General features: G+C 43.5%; 1 protein-coding gene across 1 annotated transcript in view; it reads right to left on the bottom strand.

Annotated features, from left to right (window-relative positions):
* PTPN3 (protein tyrosine phosphatase, non-receptor type 3) overlaps positions 1 to 20,457 on the bottom strand; it is a 114,740-nt gene that overhangs the window by 6,640 nt on the left and 87,643 nt on the right. The window contains exons 19-22 of the mRNA XM_008579420.1: positions 19,032 to 19,192; positions 8,041 to 8,131; positions 7,706 to 7,767; positions 5,596 to 5,742 (exon numbers count right to left, since the gene is read on the bottom strand). Of these exons, the coding sequence (XP_008577642.1) occupies positions 5,596 to 5,742; positions 7,706 to 7,767; positions 8,041 to 8,131; positions 19,032 to 19,192 (461 nt within the window). The remainder of the gene's footprint in view (positions 1 to 5,595; positions 5,743 to 7,705; positions 7,768 to 8,040; positions 8,132 to 19,031; positions 19,193 to 20,457) is intronic.

Here is a 20,457-nt window from a genome sequence, read left to right as displayed (position 1 = left end):
ATGGTGCTTTTCAGGGACATTTTATCTTGGCCTCAAAACAACCCTATGAGGTACGTACTAGGATTGTCTCTGTTTTGTATATGAGTAAACTGAGGCTCAGTGAACAAATCAACTTGTGTCAGATCACATGTACAGGAACTGGGCAGAGCTGGAATTTCACGCCAAGGCTCTGAGGATTAAATAGGGCCTAACACCACAGGGAGGGAAGAAGAACTTCTGCAGAAGTCGTGAAAAGGCAGGGGAGGTGAGTGCAGCTGGTGGGCTGGCAACGGGCTGCTGGGGGTGAAACCCTGGGCTGCCAGGACTCAGAATGCACACTGCTCAGGGATTTGCAGGCCTGAATGAGGACTGTTTCTCTTGCTCAGCTTCCAAGTGTAACTTGAAAAGAGGGCTCAGGGAGGGAAGCTGACCACAGGATGGCTTCTGTAAGGATGTACCTTTCTGGACCAGAGGCAATGTGTCAGAGACTGGGTTCCTGGTGGGGGAAGAGCATAAGCTCAGGAGAACAGACCAGACAGGGTTTGGTGGGAGAGTCACAGACCCAATGAAGAAGGCTTTCCAGTGAAAAGCTTGCTTTCTTGCTCACTTACTCAACAAACATCCTGGGAGAAAAGGCAGGGACAGAGGTGGCTCACATGGGGGGTGGAGTGGACGTCCTGAACAGAGGGGACGGGGAGCTCAGTACTGAAGGACTAGGGTGCTCACCAGGGGGGTGAGGCGAGGATGGATCATTCAGCAGAGGAAATGGGATGCACGTGGTAAAGAGGTACAAGGTAAAGAGGCACCTGGTGGACCTGGGGAACAAGAGGCAGTTCAACACAGCTGCACAGAAGGCAGAAGGTTCACATCGGTCTGGTGGGTGGGGGTTGGTGAGACTGCTCTGAGCATCTGAGGACCCACTGAAGGGTTTGAGCAGGAAAACGCTGGGCTCAGGTCAACCCCTTGGAAAGGTCTAGCTGAGAGCTGTGTCAATGGGTGGACCAGACTGGGAAGACTCTAGGCCCGGAGGCCACTAAGGAGGCTGTCGTTGTTCCTGGAGGGGAAACACAAAGACTCTGAGAGAAGGGGATGGAGAGGAGAGGACGGATTGGAAAGTTACAGAAGGCAGCTGGTGGCAGACCACGGTGAATGGATGCCAGAGTTGAAGAGAAGGGAGGAGCCACTGCTGATTCCAGATTCCTGGCTTGGGTGACTGGGCAGACATATGCTCTGGCCAGAATGGTGGGCTCAGGGGGACAGACATCTGTGTGCATGTGTGTGTGTGTGCACTTTGGCTCTGGGTACCCTGTATGTGAGCACACCCAGGTAGATGTGTCCTGTCAACACATGAGCAGATGGGTTTGGGGTCAGGAAGGAATCGATGTCAGATTCACTGGTTGAACCACCCAGAGGGCCAGACACAACCGGCCTCAGAAACAAGTTCCCTGGGGAGGGGCCTCGTCACTCGTGCACATTTTACCAAGCAAGGTGTGTTCAACAGCTAACGGGAACAAGGGATTTTACTGCACTGTGTGCTGCCCCAAACCTCGTTCCGTCACCTCATGTGATCATCATTACAACCCAGGGGCTAGTGTGCACAGAGCAGCAAGCCCATTCGCCTCTGGATCCAGAGTCACTGCACCACATGAAACACCAGCTATGGGACAGGTGCCGAGTCTAGAGTAGTGCACTCCTAATGCTCAGAACAACCCCGAGAGACAGGCATTACCACCTCCTATCTAGCAATGGGGAACCTGAGGCTTAGAGTCCTAGGCAAAGTTAAAGAGTTAAAATTTGTGATGCCAGAGGTCAAATGCCCCGTCTTGCCCCAAGGCCTATGCCTTTGATAACCAGCAGGCCAGAAGGAAGAGTGTCCATATTATTCACAGACAGACTTAAAATGTAATTTTTTCAGCCAAAAGAAACATCTGTGATGGAAGATGAGAGAAAATGACTTTTCAATGGAAAAGTTATACCTCTAGGAAGAAACCCACAAGCCTCAAGGGAGAGCACAATGCAACATTTTGGGTGGGAATAAAAAAAGGGAGAAGTCAAAGTGATCCTGCAGGGGGAGCCTCTCACTGACCACTGGGCCATTCTAGGCTTCTGAGGAGGCTTTCTCTGCAGAGCGATGGTGGGGGACTCCACAGGCCTTTGGGGAGTTCCCCCCACCCCTGACTAAACACAGAGTATGAGAGAAAACAAATAGGACACGCTGAACATTTCATTTCTCAGAAAAAGAAAGGGGCAAAGATGCTTGCCTGGGATGACTGGCTCCACAGCCGGAAGAACTGGTGGGTGTGATGAGGACGAGATAAGGACTGCAGGATAAAGGGCTCCAGATTGGTCCTCTGACAGTTTGTAATAGTAGAGGGAGGAAACGTGCACCCTGGAGTTCTGAAGAACGGGTTTCTAACAACTGATAAACAAGAGAGGTAAGGGCCAGAGGTGGTGAAGGGAATGCTAGGCCTCAAGGGAGATAGGAATCTCTAATGCAGGAAACTGAAGGAAGCAGCTAGAATGGGTTCAATTAGGAAGAAAGGGCTGGGAAACAAAGAAACCCTCCATGAAGACCTCAGATGAGCCCAGGTTTAGAGCAGATGCCAACCAATGAGAGGAGTGGACGTCAGCAGCACAGAGCAGAAGGGCAGGAGCCGTAAGAGCAGCTGGGGAAGCCGAGGCCTCTCAGATCAATAGAAAGGGCCTTTTCTCCTGAGCTGGAGCAAGCAGAATAAGGGAAAGAAGGCTGCCATCCAGGGCAGATCATCTGTCACCAACCGTAAGACGACAAACCATTCCTGTTGGGGCTCCCTTTTCTCTGAGGAGAAGAATGACCTTCCAGTTGGAAAGGGTGAACTTTAAAGGGGAAAGAGAAGCCCAGCACAGACAAGAAGACAGTGATGGCCCCGAGCTGCCCAAAGGGATTCAGGTGTCGGCTTACTGTCTTCTTATTACCTATAAAATACCAGAATGGCCCAGAAAAGGGCCTGCAAAGTATGGGATGCCTGAAGGAACATTAGGAGAAGACTGTGTCTACATTAGACAACACAGAACCACATGGTGGGAAAATGATCTTTTTTTCATGGAATATTTCTGATTGTGCCTGGGAGAGAGCCTTGATTAGGGTCTAGCATAGCTCTAACACTACCTCCCTCTATTATATTTTAACTCTATTTTTATAATAGAGAGTGAGAGCAAGCAGGCCTCAGGCTCAGAGCCTGGAAGGCAAGAGTATTTAGAATTTAATAATGTTGTTTTGTTGTCTTTGTATTTTAACACATACGTTCTATTTATGGCTAGAGATACTGGACTTTGATTTAAGAAATATCTTCTAAGGAAACTGATTAAAACAAAAAGGGGAGTCAATTTAAAGAATAATAATAAATAATACTACAATAAAACAAAGATAGTACAGTCCTAGTAAGGTGTTAGGGTGGCACCCAAATTACTGCTACTGCTACCTAACATTTATGTAATATTTATTGTGTGCCAATTACTCTTCCAAGCAGCCTACGTATATCAGCTCATTCAATTCCCCCACAATCCTACGTGACAGGTGCTATTATTCTATTGTACACAGAGTGGTTCTGTAGTTTTCGTAAGTTACACAGGCAAAAAGTGATTGAGCCAGGATTTGATTTTTTTTTTTTTTTTGGTGGCTGGCTGGTATGTGGAACCGAATCCTTGACCTTGGTGTTATAAGGCTGTGCAGAGCCAGGATTTGAACTCAGGAGGTATGGCTTTAGTCTGCTCAAGTCTTAGCCATTATACCACAGAACCAGACTGCTGCAAGCACTTCAGAAAAATAGAGAGGATGGTACTGTGAGATGGCAGGGGTTCCCTAAGTTCAAAAAGAGTCCAAGTAACTTCATTTCACATTGAAAACAAACTTTTAAAAATCACAAAAAACAAAACAAAAATAGATAAAAACAAGACTTCCAGAAGAAGAGATCAGGTGATGCCATAGACCTGTTGCGCTGTTTTTCAGCCAAGCCTCTGACAGTCTCTCATGGTAACTGGAGAAATGGCAAGAGACAGGAGCAGGGCTGTGAGGATTAACAACTGCCCTCCAAAGTGTTCTCTTAATGCCTCTGACTAACAGCATTCCAGAAGGATGTTTCTACTGCCTCTTGAGGACTTCAGTTTTATTTATTTTATTTTATTATTTTTTATCCATGACTAATGTGAAGAGAAGAAATTCTGATCAAATCTGTGAGTTTCAAGAAGCTAGAAGTGATAGCCAACACAAAGAAAGAAGGAAAGCCCAGAAAGCCCCAAAGAGCTCTCTAAAGGCCAGATCTGAGAACTGAATCCAACCAATGATGATGACACAAAACAGAAGCCAACATCTGCTGGATACCTGCAGAATGCAGTTCTCTCATCTTTTTATATGTACTGTCTCAGTCTTCATAAACCCTCCATGGTGGGTACTATTATCATCTGCATTTTACATACAGGAAGGCTAAGGGTCAGAGAGGTTCGGTAACTTGCTCCAGAGAAACTATGTTTTGAACTCAGTCTGGCCCCAGTGTGCTGGATGAAGGTTCCAAGAGTCAAGGGCCTGAGTACTACATGGGAAAAACTGCCTCAACGGCAATATCAAGACAAACCCCACACAGTTTCTGCTGACCACAAGCTTAATGGAGGCCTACAGTTATTGTCAGATATCTGAAGGGGCATCATATAAAAGAAAGGGGTAATTTATTTTGCATCTTCCATGCTGCAGAACTAGATGGGATAGAGGTTAAAAGTGAAATGTATTTCAGTTCATTGTAAGGAGGAATTTTCTAAAAATTAGAGCTGAGCACTCATAGGATGGACCTTAGAAGTGTTTTAGAAGAGGTGGGGAGCCACCTGTCTGGGACCACACATGTAAAAGCCCTTTGCAATCCATGGGCTTCTGTAGAATTGGCAGATTAGTAGGAATTCTTATTGTGTTGTTTCAGGTGAGATGGAAGACTGATCTCAAATGTACTATCCATTCCAATTCCTGTGTGTTCTGATTTTCAACATGGATTAATTTGGCATTCTGAACTACATACTGAGGAGGGAACCTGAGAGGCAGTGACACACAGATCATTCAAAGCAGATGGCTCTCAAAATTAACATTTGATTTTATGTATTTTTGAATAAATGTTTCATAATGAAGACATCCAGATGCATCCAGAAGTTAGGGAATTCATGATATAGGTATCTCATGCATACTGACTTCTGTTATATAATCAGTAATCTGTTTCTATGGAAATGGCACAGACATGTAATTTCTCTTACTTTTTACAGCCACTGTTAACCTGGCATGTATACTGCTCTTTCAGAACATGTACTTGTCCTGGATGGGAGAGGTCACAGCCAACACAGGCGTTTTGGGGCAAGTGAGGGGAGGTCAGAGGAGCTGGCTTCTGACTTGTTATAATGGATCCAAGCCAGGAGTGGGTAAGGGGAGGGCTGAGCTTCCCATCACTGGGGACATCCAATGGTGGCTCTATATGGTAGATTTACAGGTCACATGGGGGCGAGACTGGGAGACATTTAAGACTCTTCCCAGCTCCACGATTCATGTTCCACAGAGCACAGTGTGACAGTGCACACATTTGAATTGGAAATTAAGCCACTTACCCGCCCTCGCTCTGTGAGAGTAGTCAACATGACGATGAGTGACAACTTCTGATCCCAGACGACTTGCCAAAACTGTGCGCAGGTATGCGGCAGGGGTCCCTGAGTGGCGATGTACTTGTTCACAAGGTTAGCAGCAGGAATTTCCATCTGCCAAGAGATTGGTAAGGCATCGGAATCTGTTACTGCCACCAGGAAGACAGGAAACTGGACTTTAAACTCTCCTACTTGCTAACTGATATCACACCAGAAAAATCTCTTTTTATCAATTCAGGGCGAAGAGAAAAAACAATAAAAGAAAAAGGTATTTCTAAAAATCCTTGAAAAATATTTGACAGTAACACTAGCATTAGATCTCTAAGATAAAACTGTATGATACTCAGAAGGCGAAATTCACAAATGTGCCTGCAAGATGGCAAAAGAGTTTAAAAGCCTTTCATCGGTCTATTCTAAATATAGTCAATATTGGTTATCTGCATTTTCAGCAATACATACCAATCTCCGCCCCCAAGTCTTTCCTTATGCAGAATTTTCTAGCAAAATTAATTTACTTTTTTTTAAAAGCATAAACCACACAGGCTTATACCAACAACTCTTGCTGCACTTTGCTTTCTGCAACTTGCAATGCTTTTATCATTAAATTGGTGAATTGTGACATTAAATGTTAGAATGTTTTCAAATGAATATTTCAGATTGCAATGTCTCTCTCCCATCCTTCTCCATTTTTACTTTTTCCCCTCTGGGCTGAGTCCTTTTATGAAAGAACACTCAGAACCTGCTGAGCTTTGGACTGACACTGTGATTCATTCATTCTTAGGTGCAGAAGGTAAACGGAGGCTCCTAACTCATGGTTTCATTGGTGTTTGGGTTAATGGCTTCCTCAAACCTGAGGTAACACAAAGAGACTGGGCTTCGTGGTGCTGCTGCCCCTACAATTTCTGATGCTCTGCTTTTAAGGCACCAAGAATGTTGAGTGAGGGTCAATGAATCCTACAGACATTTTGGAATAAGTTGAATCACTGATCAGACCAATTTTTATTAGGGTAGTTCTTGATATTTTGCTATAACCTGAAAACTTAATCTGAGAAGTTGTCTGTTTAGGGATGCCTGGTTAGCTCACTTGAGAGAGCATGGTGCTGATAACTCCAAGGTCAAGGGTTCAGATCCCCATACCAGCTAGCCACCAAAAAAAAAAAAAAAGTTTGTTTAGATCAGGGGTTGGCAGACGATATGTGGCTTGAGGGCCAAATCAGCCTGCCACCTGGCAAGCTAAGAGTGGTTTTTAAAATTTTTAAATGGTTATATTTTAAATGCAAAGACCAAATATTTACTATCTGGCTCTCTAGAGAAAACGTTTGCTGACCCAGAGTTTAGATGAAGAAACTGAAGTTCAGAGAGGCCAACTGAGTTGCCCAAGATGCGTTTTCAGAGAGAGAATGAATGTTTTTCCCACAACATGTGAAACCTTTTACTTTTTCTTTTCATGTTATATATACAGAGGAGATTTTATTTTTATTTTTATTTTTAGGCAGATGACACTAATAAGATGGGGAAAAACACAGAAAGTTACAAACATACCACTGGCAAAAACAAACACCTGGGGCCGGCCCGGTGGCGCACTGCTACAGTGCGCCGCTTGGGAGTGTGGCGGCGCTCCCGCCGAGGGTTTGGATCCCACATACAGACCGGCCGCTCACTGGCTGAGCGAGGTGCGGGTGCAACACCGGGGGTTGCAATCCATTGCCAGTCACGAAAAAAGACAAAAAGGAGAAAAAAAAAAAAAGAAAAAAAAGAAAAAAAAGAAAAACAAACACCTAAATGGCAGCAGCCCAGTACAGAGGCGCACGGACAATGGAGTTAGAAATACAGAATGGATTTTGGTCCCATCTTCTGTTAGCTTTGTCACTTTTCGAATTACTTGCTCTCTCTGAATCTTAGTTTTCTCCTCTGGAAAATGAGCCTCTTTTGCCTGGCCTCACATGGCCAAAGTGGTGTTGAAACGAGGTGGGGAACAGGAATGCACTTTGTCAACCTCAAAGCACCACACGGGCCACTACCACCCTTGTTACAACAATGAATATGCTCTTTCTTAATACCCAGAGTCCTAACTTACGTTCACATAACTTGCATTGATATAATCTTCATTTCCCTGCAGTGATACCCGGGTGGTGTCATCTGTGGGGGAGAGAAAAATTTACCAATTATTCTGAGCGTTATTTTTTTCATATCAAGTAAACAAGAGTTCAGTTCCCAGCCCCATCTGCAGCTCTTGCTTCATTAGCATAAACACTATTCCCCAACAGTTCAGAGTCTGAAATGGCTGCAATAAAGGCGGTGGTGTTTACAGACACACTGAAAATCCTTCCAGAATACAAGACAATCTGCTTTAAAAAGGGAAACATTATCTCAGTGTAGGGGGGCGAGGAGGCATTTGGGCCAGATACTCACAAGGCAGCACATCTTTATACCGGTTTTTGTCCAAATTTTGAGGCAGTTTTGCAAACGTGATGGCCAAACCAGGCTTCTTTCTGTAGAGTTGCTATATGACAAATACAGAAGTAAAAGATCATTGCAAAAAATGGCTATTTCTATGAAGGAAGTGTGAAAACATACTGGAACAATAAAGTTTACCATTCATGGCACTGAAATCTTAACATTTTAAGGTGATTAAATATTAAAAGAAAAACTTCCAAATAAGAAATTCTACAATTCCATGAGAAATACTTCAATACTTTTTTAAAATTTGAGGATTACTGGAAAAAAGCCATAGGAAGGGGTCTGAGTGACAGACCATGGTATGTAAAACCTTATCTTTATGACAATTACTTGACAAAAGCTAAAAGCAAATAGAGGGGGAAAAAAAGAATTCTGACTCAAAATTAAATGGAAATCATGTAATTTAGCCTAAAACCATTTCCCTCCAATGCAGTAGAGTGAACCACATCCTTTGCTTAAGAACATGAGCATTTCATTCATTTCATAAGTGTATTTTCCACAGTAAAAAGCTTTAGTCCCAATACATAGTAAACTTCATTAAAAGAGGTATTTCCCTATATATATAATCACTACCAAAATGTTCAAATAAAAGAGTCTTTGCATATCTATAAGCACATATTAGACACATTTGTACAGGACCTGACACGATTTCCACAACAGCTCTGTGAGAGGTATTAATAGTATTCTTATTTTGCAAGTGAGAGCCAGAGGTTAAATAAATGTTTTTTGCTCAAGATCACAAACAAGAGGATGAAATCAGACCTGACTCCAGTGCTTGTGTTTTCTTTTCTACACAACTGTTTCCCCCACTTTGAACAACAGAGGTAAGACCTTTTCACCAGTGGTTTTTATTAATTGTATGGGAATTTAAAAACAACTTTTTTTTCAATGTTGGAAGTAATCTATATTTTTTTGCAGAAAATTTAGGAAATTCAAACTAGTATAAAGAAAAAAGATTATCAGTAATTTCACAACTCTGAGATGACCTCTTCATATTTTTTTTTCCAGCTTATTTTTCTGTGCTTACATGTATACAAATATAGGTAAGTATAAAGTTAGCCCTCCATGTTTGTGAATTCAACCAAATGTAGGTCAGACACATTCGGGAAAAAAATAAAAAATAACACAAATAAAAATGTGCAGTACAACTATTTACATAACATTTACATTGTAGTAGATATAAGTAATCTAGAGATGATTTAAAGTACACAGGAGGATGTACATACGTTATATGCAAATACTAGGCCATTTTATATAAGTGACTTGAGCATCCTTGGGGGGTTCTGGAACCAATCCCCTGTGGATAACATATATGTAAATACATATAATACATACGAGTAGTCTTCAAGTTCTTGGAAGGATTCATAGAGTGCCCTTGTATATACACTACATTTTAAAAAACAAAAAATGAGATTGAACTACATATTGGCAATTCCTGTACTATGTTCTATGGAACCCAAGTGTCCTAAAATAAGATAATAGGTATTCCTTAGAAAAAATTTCAAACTCAAAGAAATTTGGGAAATACTTACCATATGTTCTATGAATCTCCAATAAGACAAATCTTAAAATGCATAAACTTGTTTTAATTCTGATCAGCTGAGCATTTCTCAAGCAAATCTGGCCATAGAAGGCCTCAGCAACTCATAAGAAGTGGTTCTGGGAAATACTGCCATAATTTTGAAGACTGTTTCCCCTTACTTATTACATAGCGTGCAATTCCCCATGTCATTAAATATTCTCCACACACACGACTTTCAATGGCTCAATAATGTAGTTTACTGTAATTTAACTTTATCTTACTTTCTCATTAGGCTGTTTTAAATTCTTTTACTCTGGGCTGAGCCCATGGCGCACTTGGGAGAGTGCAGCGCTGGGAGCGCAGCAGCGCTCCCGCCGCGGGTTTGGATCCTATATAGGGATGACCGGTGCGCTCACAGTGCTCACTGGCTGAGCGCGGTGCGGCCGGTCTCAAAAAGGACAAAAAAAAAAAAAAATTCTTTTACTCTATAAATTTCTAAGAATAGAATTACTGAAATTTCTAAGAATAGAATTACTGCAGCAAAGCATATTTTTATGGATAAAACTCTTTGATACATACAATCAAGTTGTCCTACAGGGATGGATGAGAATGTTTAGTTCGCCAAATTGTGATCAGCATCCTCAACTAAGATGTCTTTGCAATCTGAATAGGGATGCTGAACATTATTTTTCCCCCTACATTTTTGCGAATTGTATTGTTTTGTAAACGGGCTTCTGTTAGTCTGTCTGTCTCCTGTTAAACAAACAAATTGCATAGAACTTGGCGGAAGAGAATTAACATGGTGATTTGGGGTCATAATAATACTGCCATACCTTATACCTTTACCAATATTTAGGGTTTCCAAACTCTCCAAGAGCTCAGCTCCTGATCATTTTTACAGGTTTAGTTCATAACAATCAAGCAGCCACTGAACAACTTCTTAAATATCTGCAGGCTTTAATAGACACTGTGAGCTCATTCTAGAAATAAATTCACGATTTATTGGAGGTTTTGGTTTGACTCTCTGGCAGAAGGATATCTGAGTCAGTCAAATTTACCTAACCCTAACTGATTAACTGCTCAGAGGTGAACTTATGTGAACATAATCAGTAAAGCTAATCGAGAGGTAAAAAGAGATTGTTTTTTTCCAATAACGAAGATGTAAATGCCATCAACTTCAGATGGTCTAGCAGAAAGGCACGCAGACTAGCAAAAGGCTTTAATTACCATAAGATTTTAAATGTATGTCAGCAGTAATGATCTGTTGATAGGATTGTGAAGTACTAAAATAAATTTAAAAAAAAAAGTACTATGGCAGTGTTTTAAAATTTTTGAACATGCACAGTCTGGGCTTTATCCAACAGAAACACATAAAGATACACGTCAGAGAAGTCTACCTGCAGCAAAATATTTATTTACGGAAAAACAGAAACCTGGAAACAGCCTGAATATTTCCCAGCAGGGAGAATTGACTTAAATTATGATACAATCATAACACAAAATTCTGTGCTAGTTGTAAAGAGAGTATTGGTAGACTAAAAGTACAGGTTTAGAATGATGTCCATTCATCTACTTTTAAGTGGAAGAATGCAAGTTATTTAAAAACACAACGGTGATCCCATTTATATAATAGCAGCAAACATACACAGTGTATATAATGTGTATATACACAATCTTGTGTGTGTACTTATACATGTAGATAAAATACGTTTGCATGAGCACTGGGACTAGTGTGGAAAGATACACACCAAGTTGTTATTTGTAAATTATAACAAAGAGCAAGAAATTGAAGGGGATGGGGGTCAGGAGACAACTTTATTTTTGCTATTTCTGCATTATTTGAATGATCACAAGGAGAATTATTTTTAAATTTCAAATGACTGAGTGACAAAAATAAACAACACAAAGGAAATCTTTTTATAAAATTAGAAAAAGTTTTTACAAAAAGCTGGGTGAACAAATGAAAGATAAGATGTTTTTGGCCTTTGGAAGGTTTGACAGCACACTCACATTTACATCTGCTGTTGCACAGGCAACACTGAACAGGACTGAAGTAATTCAGGGCAAACAGGATTCCTACATATGCTTCTGAAGTGTAAGAGTTGGTTCTCCGGGCTGGCCAGTTAGCTCAGTTAGAGCATGGTTCTGATAACACCAAGGTGCAGGGTTCAATCCCTGCACCAACACCACCCCCCCACCAAAAAAATAAAAGAGTTGGTTCTGTAGTGCCTTCGATTTATGGACCTTTCTCTAGACCCCGTGGGCTCCTGGCAGGCTCGGTGTGGAAGCGCTGCTCTTAGAACAGGGTGGTAGAATGGTAAGTTATGTGTTGGAAACACAGGTATGTCTTTCTGGAATGGTCAGGGATCAAGAGGAAAGAGTTAAAGCTTTATGATATTGACCAGAATTTGAGAAAGGGCTTTTAAAAGAACTATTCATTGGAAAAATACAATTTGCTCCTGTATTCCTGGGCTAAAGGTGTGTGAGGCAGACAAGATCTCCTGGCTGCAGATCCCTTACATTCTGTCCTAGAATGAGGGTAACCAGGAGGCTGAGAAGCAGGGTCACAATGTTAGGGGATTAGAAAACCACTTAGTTTTATGGAAAACTATTAATTTTTATCTCCTATAATGCTTTGTTTTCATCCTATCAGAGTATAGTTCTAAGAAGCTCTGAACATTATAAAAAGATTGGCTGAGAGGGGTTGCTAAGAAACAACTGGATTTAAATTACAGTATCAATATCACCCGCTCTGGCCTCCAAAGACAAAAAATTGAACAGTGGGGGCTGATGCTCTGCAGAGCAGTACGGGTGGGATGGATCAGAAGACACGGTTTGATAGTTTGAACATTCTTCTTTGAACATGTCATCTAGCATTAGAAAGGGCACCAGGAGATGACTCTGATCTCCTCACCTTTCTCACTCAACCAAAGATGTGAAATCTAGTCACATTCCTTATGAGGGCTATAGACACCCAACTGGCTCCAACCAGAGGATGCTGGCGAGGCCCAGCACTGCAAAAGGAAGCACTCCACCAACTGTATGAACAGATACATGCAGAATTCTCACTGGAGTTCATGAAGGCTGAGTACCCAAGAAGGGGGAAGAAAAAGGGAAAAGACAGAAAAAAAAACAAGGTGTGGGAAGAGAGTTGAGGGGACCACAAGTAATGAGAGAACAAAGAGCAGAAACAGATTCCCTTTCATGCCCTTGACAATAACCCAGAGTCCACTCCAAGGCAGCCCACTGCAGGGCAGCCCACTCCAGGGACAGCCCACTCCAGGGACAGCCCACTCCAGGGCAGCCCACTGCAGGGACAGCCCACTTCAGGGACAGCCCACTCCAGGGACAGCCCACTCCAGGGCAGCGCACTCCAGGGCAGCCCACTTCAGGGCAGCGCACTCCAGGGCAGCCCACTCCAGGGCAGCGCACTGCAGGGCAGCCCACTCCAGGGCAGCTTTAGCCACGAAGCTGTTCTCTTCATGCAGGCAGGAATCTTGCTGCTTTTGTTCACTACCAGAAACCCCAAGCCAGCATTGCTCTTGGCACATAGTAGGTGCTCAATAAAAATTCATAGCATGAAGAAATAATGGGATCTGTTGCTTAAAAAAAAAAAAAAAAGGGTGCAAACTACGTGAATAAAACATGATGAAATGGCAGCTGCAGCTTTCTCAGACTTGGTGCCATATAAATAAGCTAAGGGTAACTCATTCTTTGTAAAGGCCCCGAGTTGTTTTCTTGTAGCACAAATGCACAGTTCAGTACTCACGGGCAGCTCCTCCACCCTGGGAACATCTCCTTTCCTTTGTACCAGACCCAGCCAGAGGGCAAGAGACACTGTGCAGAGGGGACTTGGACTTGACCTGTCTCCCCTTAAAGGTCTGCTGAATTGAAATTGTTGCTAGTAATTCTGGGACCTTCCATAGTGCTACCTTCAATGCACGGTCCCAGATGTACATTCTAGAGCTGGCATATCTAATAACGTCTTGCAGGGTCCCTTTCATGGTTAAACACACGATGAGGCAGCACTGCCTTAAGTGGGCTCCTGGCACTGGAAGAGTGAAGGCTGCACACACAGTCATTCCAAAGCTCCCAGTTTGTCCTGTGTATCTCAGACACATTATATTGATAACATTTTCCTTTCATAATAAAAGAAAAAAAAAGCTATCTGGAAAACTATTTAAAAACATTTTTAAAAATGCATTCTTTTTAGGAATGGGTTCTAATCTTGAAGGTGTAATTGCCCTCCCTAATTTCTACATGTGCCAGTTTAAACCTTTCATACAGTTTTCACCTACCTTTGCCCTCCCAAACACAACTTTTCTAATTATCACAGGAACCAGTGAGTCACTTGTTTTGACACTAATGGGTACTTCCTATAATGGGCAATGTAGGAGTGAGGTAAGGATAATCAGGGGAGAAGACAGAAGATGGTTTTTGGTTTTGGTAAAGCTGGATGATGCTGAAGTGGGAGAGGTGAGGGTATCTGAGTTTGACATGACCTTTGGTGGTCTCTTGCAGCCACTGCTCCAATCTATCAATCCAGGGACAGGGTATTCCCTTGCAGTGCTCCTCATTTTCTATCAACAACATTCATGAATCTCCAAAGTGGTCTTAACTGACAGTGGGCAAGGAAACAGGGAAGTTGTGAGTCACCTGGTCACTGGATGAGAATGGACACAAGGGTCCTTCGACAAGTTAGCATCCACACTTAGCTTTTACCCAAGAAAAGTCTGCACCAAATGCGTATCCTTCCCCTTGCCTAAATAGAAACCTCAACTCGGGCAAATCATAGATTAAGCCATAAATTACTCTCAGAAATGAATGAGTCTACAGCTGAACTGAAGAGTGTCCTGGAGATGGTAATGAACTTTGAGGCCAGCGTGAGCCACAAGTCTGCTCCTTTACACAAGAGAAGGGGGAACACCCTCCCTTGGCTGAACACAGTACAATACTTAGGCAGCTGGAGGCCAATCATAAATGGGAGCAGCTTAGAGTGTCACTATTGGAGGGAAGGGCTGGCACTGGAGGCTGGGTGAAGAGCTGGGTCACACCTGGCAACAGTGAGTTGCTGCCAATGAGCTAGATTTTTATTTGTAATACATATTCCAATCCTAGCTCTATCTCTGACTAGGGAGTGACACTGGACAAGTCCCTTAGCCTCTTTGGGCCTCATTTTCTCCACCTCTAAAACAGCAATTCTAACAATTCTGGTCATATCTACTTCACAGAACTGTTGTGAGAGTCAACTGAGACCACATATGTGAAACACACTTGGTAGATTCCAATGTGCTATCGAAATGCTAATTATTATTGTGTGATTTTGTTACAGCTGGGACCAAATGCTTTCTGGAACATGTCTGTAATTATTTACTGAATACCATGGGAATTGATGGGGGAATTCCCTTAATGAATAAAAGCTTCAAAGCAAGCTTTGCTGGAAACCAGCTCTCCATCACAGGAGGAATTACGGGCTGGTTACCTGAGGGCAGGCCCTTTGTGTCACAGAGGCGGAAATGTGGGCACCTGCTGGGGACCCTGCTGGGGAACAGCCCCTTCTTCCTGCTCCTATCCAGAGCATGCCCCCATCAGCTGAGCCGCCCACCTGCCAACAGCTCTGGAGGAACAGAACAGCCAGGACTCTAGAGTCAGGTGGCCCACAGTTCCAAACCCACCGCAATGCAACCACTTCCTGTGCGGAGATTGGACATGTTCTTTAGACTTTTGGAGCCACTCTTTATTTATAATAATAATAATGACAGCTGTTACTTTTTATGGTACTCTTACTATGTGCCAGACAATGCATTAAGTATTATCTCATCTAACCCTTACAATCAACCAACAAGATACCCAATTTACAGATGGAGAAACAAGAGGCCACAAAAGTTGAGAGACATGCCCGAGGTCACACAGGAAGTGAGGGGTGCAGCCAGGATTTAAAATCTGTCTCGCTCCATGGGGCAAGACAGTCTCTCAGATCTTTTCGGGCTCTGATGCTGTACTGTTCTAATAACAACCCTCACAGCTCAACGACACTTTGTAGTTTCCAAAGGTCATACAGAGGTTAAGAGAAGAGGCTCTGAGTTAGCCTGCCTGGGTTCCAATCAGGCTGTGCCATTTACTGTGAGACCCTGGGGAGGTTACTTAATCTGTCTGAGACTCTGTCCCTTCATCTCTATAATCGAGATGACAACAGCATCCACACACGGCTGTTGTGAGAATTATGTATGATGATGCCCTTTAAACCCCTGGCACACAGGACATCCTCATTAAGGTTCCTTTTGTCTTCGGTGTCCCTTCGCATTCCTCTCCTCTAGCAGCTGTGTAAGACGCTGTTCCCTGTCTACACTAGTGGTCTCCATGTGATGCTTCACTGAGCCCAGGGGTCCTCGGGGGGCAGTGAGGGAAGACTGAAGGAGCCAGGCTCTGTGGACCCCACCAGCTCCATCACTGAGCACATCTCATCTGCTTTTCTCTGATTCTGTCTTTTGGAATTCTGCAAAAGATGTTATTTAAAGAGAAGGTTTTTCTACTAAATATCTAGAAAATGTATACGCTAAATGAAGGAAATATGTCCATACTAAAAATTTAACCCTATAATGTACATGCTCCTCATTTCTTATACTATTGCCGCTTCTCGGAGTCTTTCTCCCAGCCCACCCTGAGGGGACCAATACTGCTTCTTTTCTGAGATATGCCCGGGAACCCTCCTGTTGACAAGCTGACAGCGTGGCTTTGATCCAATGCTTGTAGATTACATCACTTAGCTCTGAGGTCATTCTTTGCTCTCTCATTCCAGGACCTTGGGGTACCTCACTGTGGTCCCTAACTACCAACTCATTTCTTATTTCCAATATAAGAAAGTATATTTCTTATACTATATGCCATCCAAAGATAAGATTTCAGGTGGCTAGCAGAGGGATAAGAGTTCTGTACCGTCGTTACCTCTCATCCTCTGGATCAGCTTGTGCAGCAAAAAACCTCCAGGGATCTTGTGAAAAATACCAATAACTGGGTCCCGTCCCAGCGTGGGTGAGTCAGGAACTATAGGCTGGGCCCCCGTTTAACAAGCTCCCCAGGTGATTTCCATACAAGTGGTCAGAGAAATTTTTGAGAAATGCTATTCAAAAACACAGGTAGGGGACAGGGTGAGTACTTCTCTCTAAAGTCTTCTCTTAAACTTAAGAAAGTTGATGAACACTTTTCAAGGAAAATCTTCTGGGGGATTCCCATATGTAAAATACACATCAAAGCTGAGCCACATGAGTGGAGGAGGCTTCATGAGCACCATTTAAGACGAGGCTTTGAGCTTTCCCTCCGCGAGAGCCCACAGCGCCTTCTTGTGGACCATTTATCAATGGGAAACAATTCTTGCTGGGTTGAAGGATTTCCATCACCTGGAGACATCCCCCAGGATTCCTTGCTGTGCTGTCCATCCCAGCCAGGCTATTTACATTACACCCCAGCTAGCTATTTACCTGGTAAACACCTAAGACACACTTGCTGAATGAATGAATGAACGAACGACTCTACAGTGCTTTTCCCCTTTCACATCCCCTCGAATACCAAAAGAATAAAACTGATAAAGTATGTGACTGGCTTTTTTTTTTTTTTTGTCTTTTTCCGTGTCCGGCAACGGATCGCAACCCTCAGTGTCGCCCCCGTACCGGACCGGACCGGCAACGGGATCGCAGCACTCGGTGTTGCTCCTGCGCCTCGCTCAGCCAGTGAGCGGGAACCGGTCTGTATGTGGGATCCGAACCCTCGGCGGGAGCGCCGCCGCGCTTCCCAAGCGGCGCACTTAAGCAGTGCGCCACCGGGCCGGCCCGTGACTGGCTTTTAAGTTCTTCCTTGTTTCAATTATTGTGATGAATGTTTAAAAATATTAATGAGTTTTATTGTTTAAAATGTACATTTCAATTGTGAACTTTTTTGTAAGGCAAGCCAGAGAACATAACCTCTACATTTTCTTCTTTTTAAACTTTAAACCTATACAGCCTCCTTCAGGCCTCTAAAAAGGACTATTTCCCTCTGTACAGTATAATATTCAGTATATGTCCATCAGTTCTACCCAAGTAATTATATTGTTACTATTCTCTCATCCAGATTTCATTTCCAGAAGACATGAACTTATTTTTCATTTTATTTATCTGCTGTCAAGGTGTTTAATTAAAAGTTTAAAATTCTCTATTGATTTTGCTAGGGGCAGGGGGAGTCGATTACCTGTACTTTTTCACCTGTGGGTCTTTCCTTTCTACTGCTGTTCAACACTCATTGCTCTAATATATTTTCGCATTCTATGCCTTATACCATCATAAAATAAGATTTGCTCTCAAAGCTTTTTGCTTTGCATTCTTTTTTGTTCAATATTCATATTACTCGTGCTTTCCTGAACCACTTTTCAGTCCCACACTTGACAAGTTTCCTAGTTTTGCTTCTGTGTCTGTTTCCTTTACATGGCTTCCTAATAAACAATGCATTGCTGATTTCTGTTTTTGAATCCCACTTGCGTCTCTCTTCCGTAGTTTATGAGCCCAGACTGTGTATGTTATTGTTAATCATGATCTGTTTTCTTTCATTGGTCTGTTTTTATGCCTCTTTGTCTCTTTCTTCTAGTATCTTTTTAGCATAAACTATTGTTTTCTTCTACCTTAAATACATCTTGAAGATGAACACATTTTATTTTAATTCTGTTAGTGATCGGTAAAACTGACTTAAAAACTGAGTCTCCTTTGGTCCTCTTGTGTTTTGTAAAACGTCTCTGTGTGTGCCTTTGTCCACAGTCTCAATCCTATGGATTTCAGGTCCCTCCTGGAGGAGACAGGACTGCACTTTGGTTTCTATTCATGTTGGTGAGGGTGGTGGGGGACGGGCAAGATGCAAAGCCCTCATGAAATGACACTGACTGCCCCAAATGACAGAGTGCAGCTGCTGGGGTCCCAGTGTGGCTGCTTCATCACTCCTTGGGCTGCTCACCCACACCGCCCCTCCACTACCTTCTACTGCTGAGAGTTCTGAGCTTTTGTGTTGGCAGCGAAACATGCTCTGAGTCCCTCCTCCTCATTTCTGACACGTTTCTCCATGACTACCGAATGTTACTAGAACAAGAGGGTGACACAGAGTTCAGTGACAGGAGATGGTCCTGATCCCGTTTGCGAGGACCGCTTGCTGCTCTGAAGCTGTGCCTGCGAGGGTGGCTGCCTCTGTCCCTGTTACCCCATGGTGAGCACAGGCCTCCCACGGCTATCCCAGTGACTCGGGGGAGCGCTTCAGCTTTGTGGAACACACAATCACTTGATCAGGAGCTGAGGGCTTCTGTCTCCATGACATTCCTCTGGGATGTCAGCCCGGCAGCTGGGCAGCCTGACAGGCCTTGTGGCCGTGGCTCAGGCCACGAGAGTCGGGTGTAGGAGCCTCTTACCTCAAACTGGATCAGCACTGTCCCGCTTTCGAGGCCCTTCTTTAGCTGTTCCATGGATCCCTCCAAAGTGTCCCCACCCTCTGGACACACGGGGAAAATGGCCTCAGGGAAAAGCTGGTTCAATTCATCTTCAGATTTGATATCAGCAAACGAGTGGACAGCTGTTAACACATAAGACGGAGTGCATCTGGCTCATGCAGCAACACTCCGGTTTATCAGCTTCCCACAAAAACAAAAAAACCCTCAAACACCACACTTATGACACCTGAATGCAGATGGATTAAAACATCTTATTAAATGATTAAGCACATGGTAATCATTTTCACCGAAGACACTACTTCTAGGTGAATGATTCAATACGTGTTAATTACACAAAATGACATACTAATCTTTCTGGTTAGTTTTAAATGATAGTGTTTAGTATTCAAAGGCTTTTGCGAAAGGTAAAAGAAAGGGAAAAGATTTATTCCATTTTTTTGTGTGTGTGTGGCTGGCAGGTATGGGAATCCAAACCCTTGACGTCGGTGTTATCACACCGCACTCTAACCAACTAAGCTAACTGGCCAGCTCTAAGATGTTTTTTTTTTTTTCCTTTTTGTCTTTTTTCGTGACCGGCAACGGTAAGATGTTTTTAAAGAAGGCACATTTTCTCCATTTGCTTTCTCTGCCCTGGTTATCCTTCTGCCCATCCTGACTCCTCCTTCCCTCTCGGGACCTTTTCATCTGCTCCCTTAAAACGGGCATTTTCCTGGGCATCGGGGTGAGGTCCTGAGCTCTCGCTGTGACACCACCATTCCTCAAAGCTTAGTTCTTAACGCGAGGCCATTTCTCTGTGGGAGGCTCTCCAGTAAGGATCTATAGTCCTCACATCTCTGTGCTCCAGCCCGACTTCTCCAGTACGAATTCTCCCTTCACGTCAAGCTCCACATGGGTGAAGAGACCTCGGCCCCTCCTCTCCCACGCTGCTCGATACCTCCACCGCGCTTGCCTGTGTCTACTGTCGCTCTCTCCTCCAAACTCCCAAACTGGAAACTTTTGGAACATGTCTTTCCACTAAGAAGTGGAAATTACTCTCTTACTCTAAAGCCTCTGATGGCTCCCTACTGTCTTCAAGATAACAGAAAGGAGATGGAGGGCCGGCCTGGTGGTGCACTGCTGCAGTGCGCCGCTTGGGAAGTGCAGTGGCGCTCCCGCCGAGGGTTCGGATCCCACATACAGACCGGTAGCTCACTGGCTGAGCGAGGTGTGGGTGCAACACTGAGGGTTGCGATCCCGTGGCTGGTCCCGGCCCGGTACGGGCGCGACACTGAGGGTTGCGATCCGTTGCCGGTCACGAAAAAAGACAAAAAAAAAAAAGAAAGAAAAAAAAAAAAAAAAAAAAAAAAGGAGAGGGAAAAAAAAAATGTTTGAGTTTGACCCAAATCCC

Source organism: Galeopterus variegatus, unplaced genomic scaffold (genome assembly GCF_000696425.1).
Source record: "Galeopterus variegatus unplaced genomic scaffold, G_variegatus-3.0.2 Scaffold1881, whole genome shotgun sequence".
In the NCBI taxonomy this organism is placed as follows: domain Eukaryota; kingdom Metazoa; phylum Chordata; class Mammalia; order Dermoptera; family Cynocephalidae; genus Galeopterus; species Galeopterus variegatus.
The sequence above is the reverse complement of the archived record's forward strand: the minus strand, read 5'-3'. Positions and strand labels throughout refer to the sequence as shown.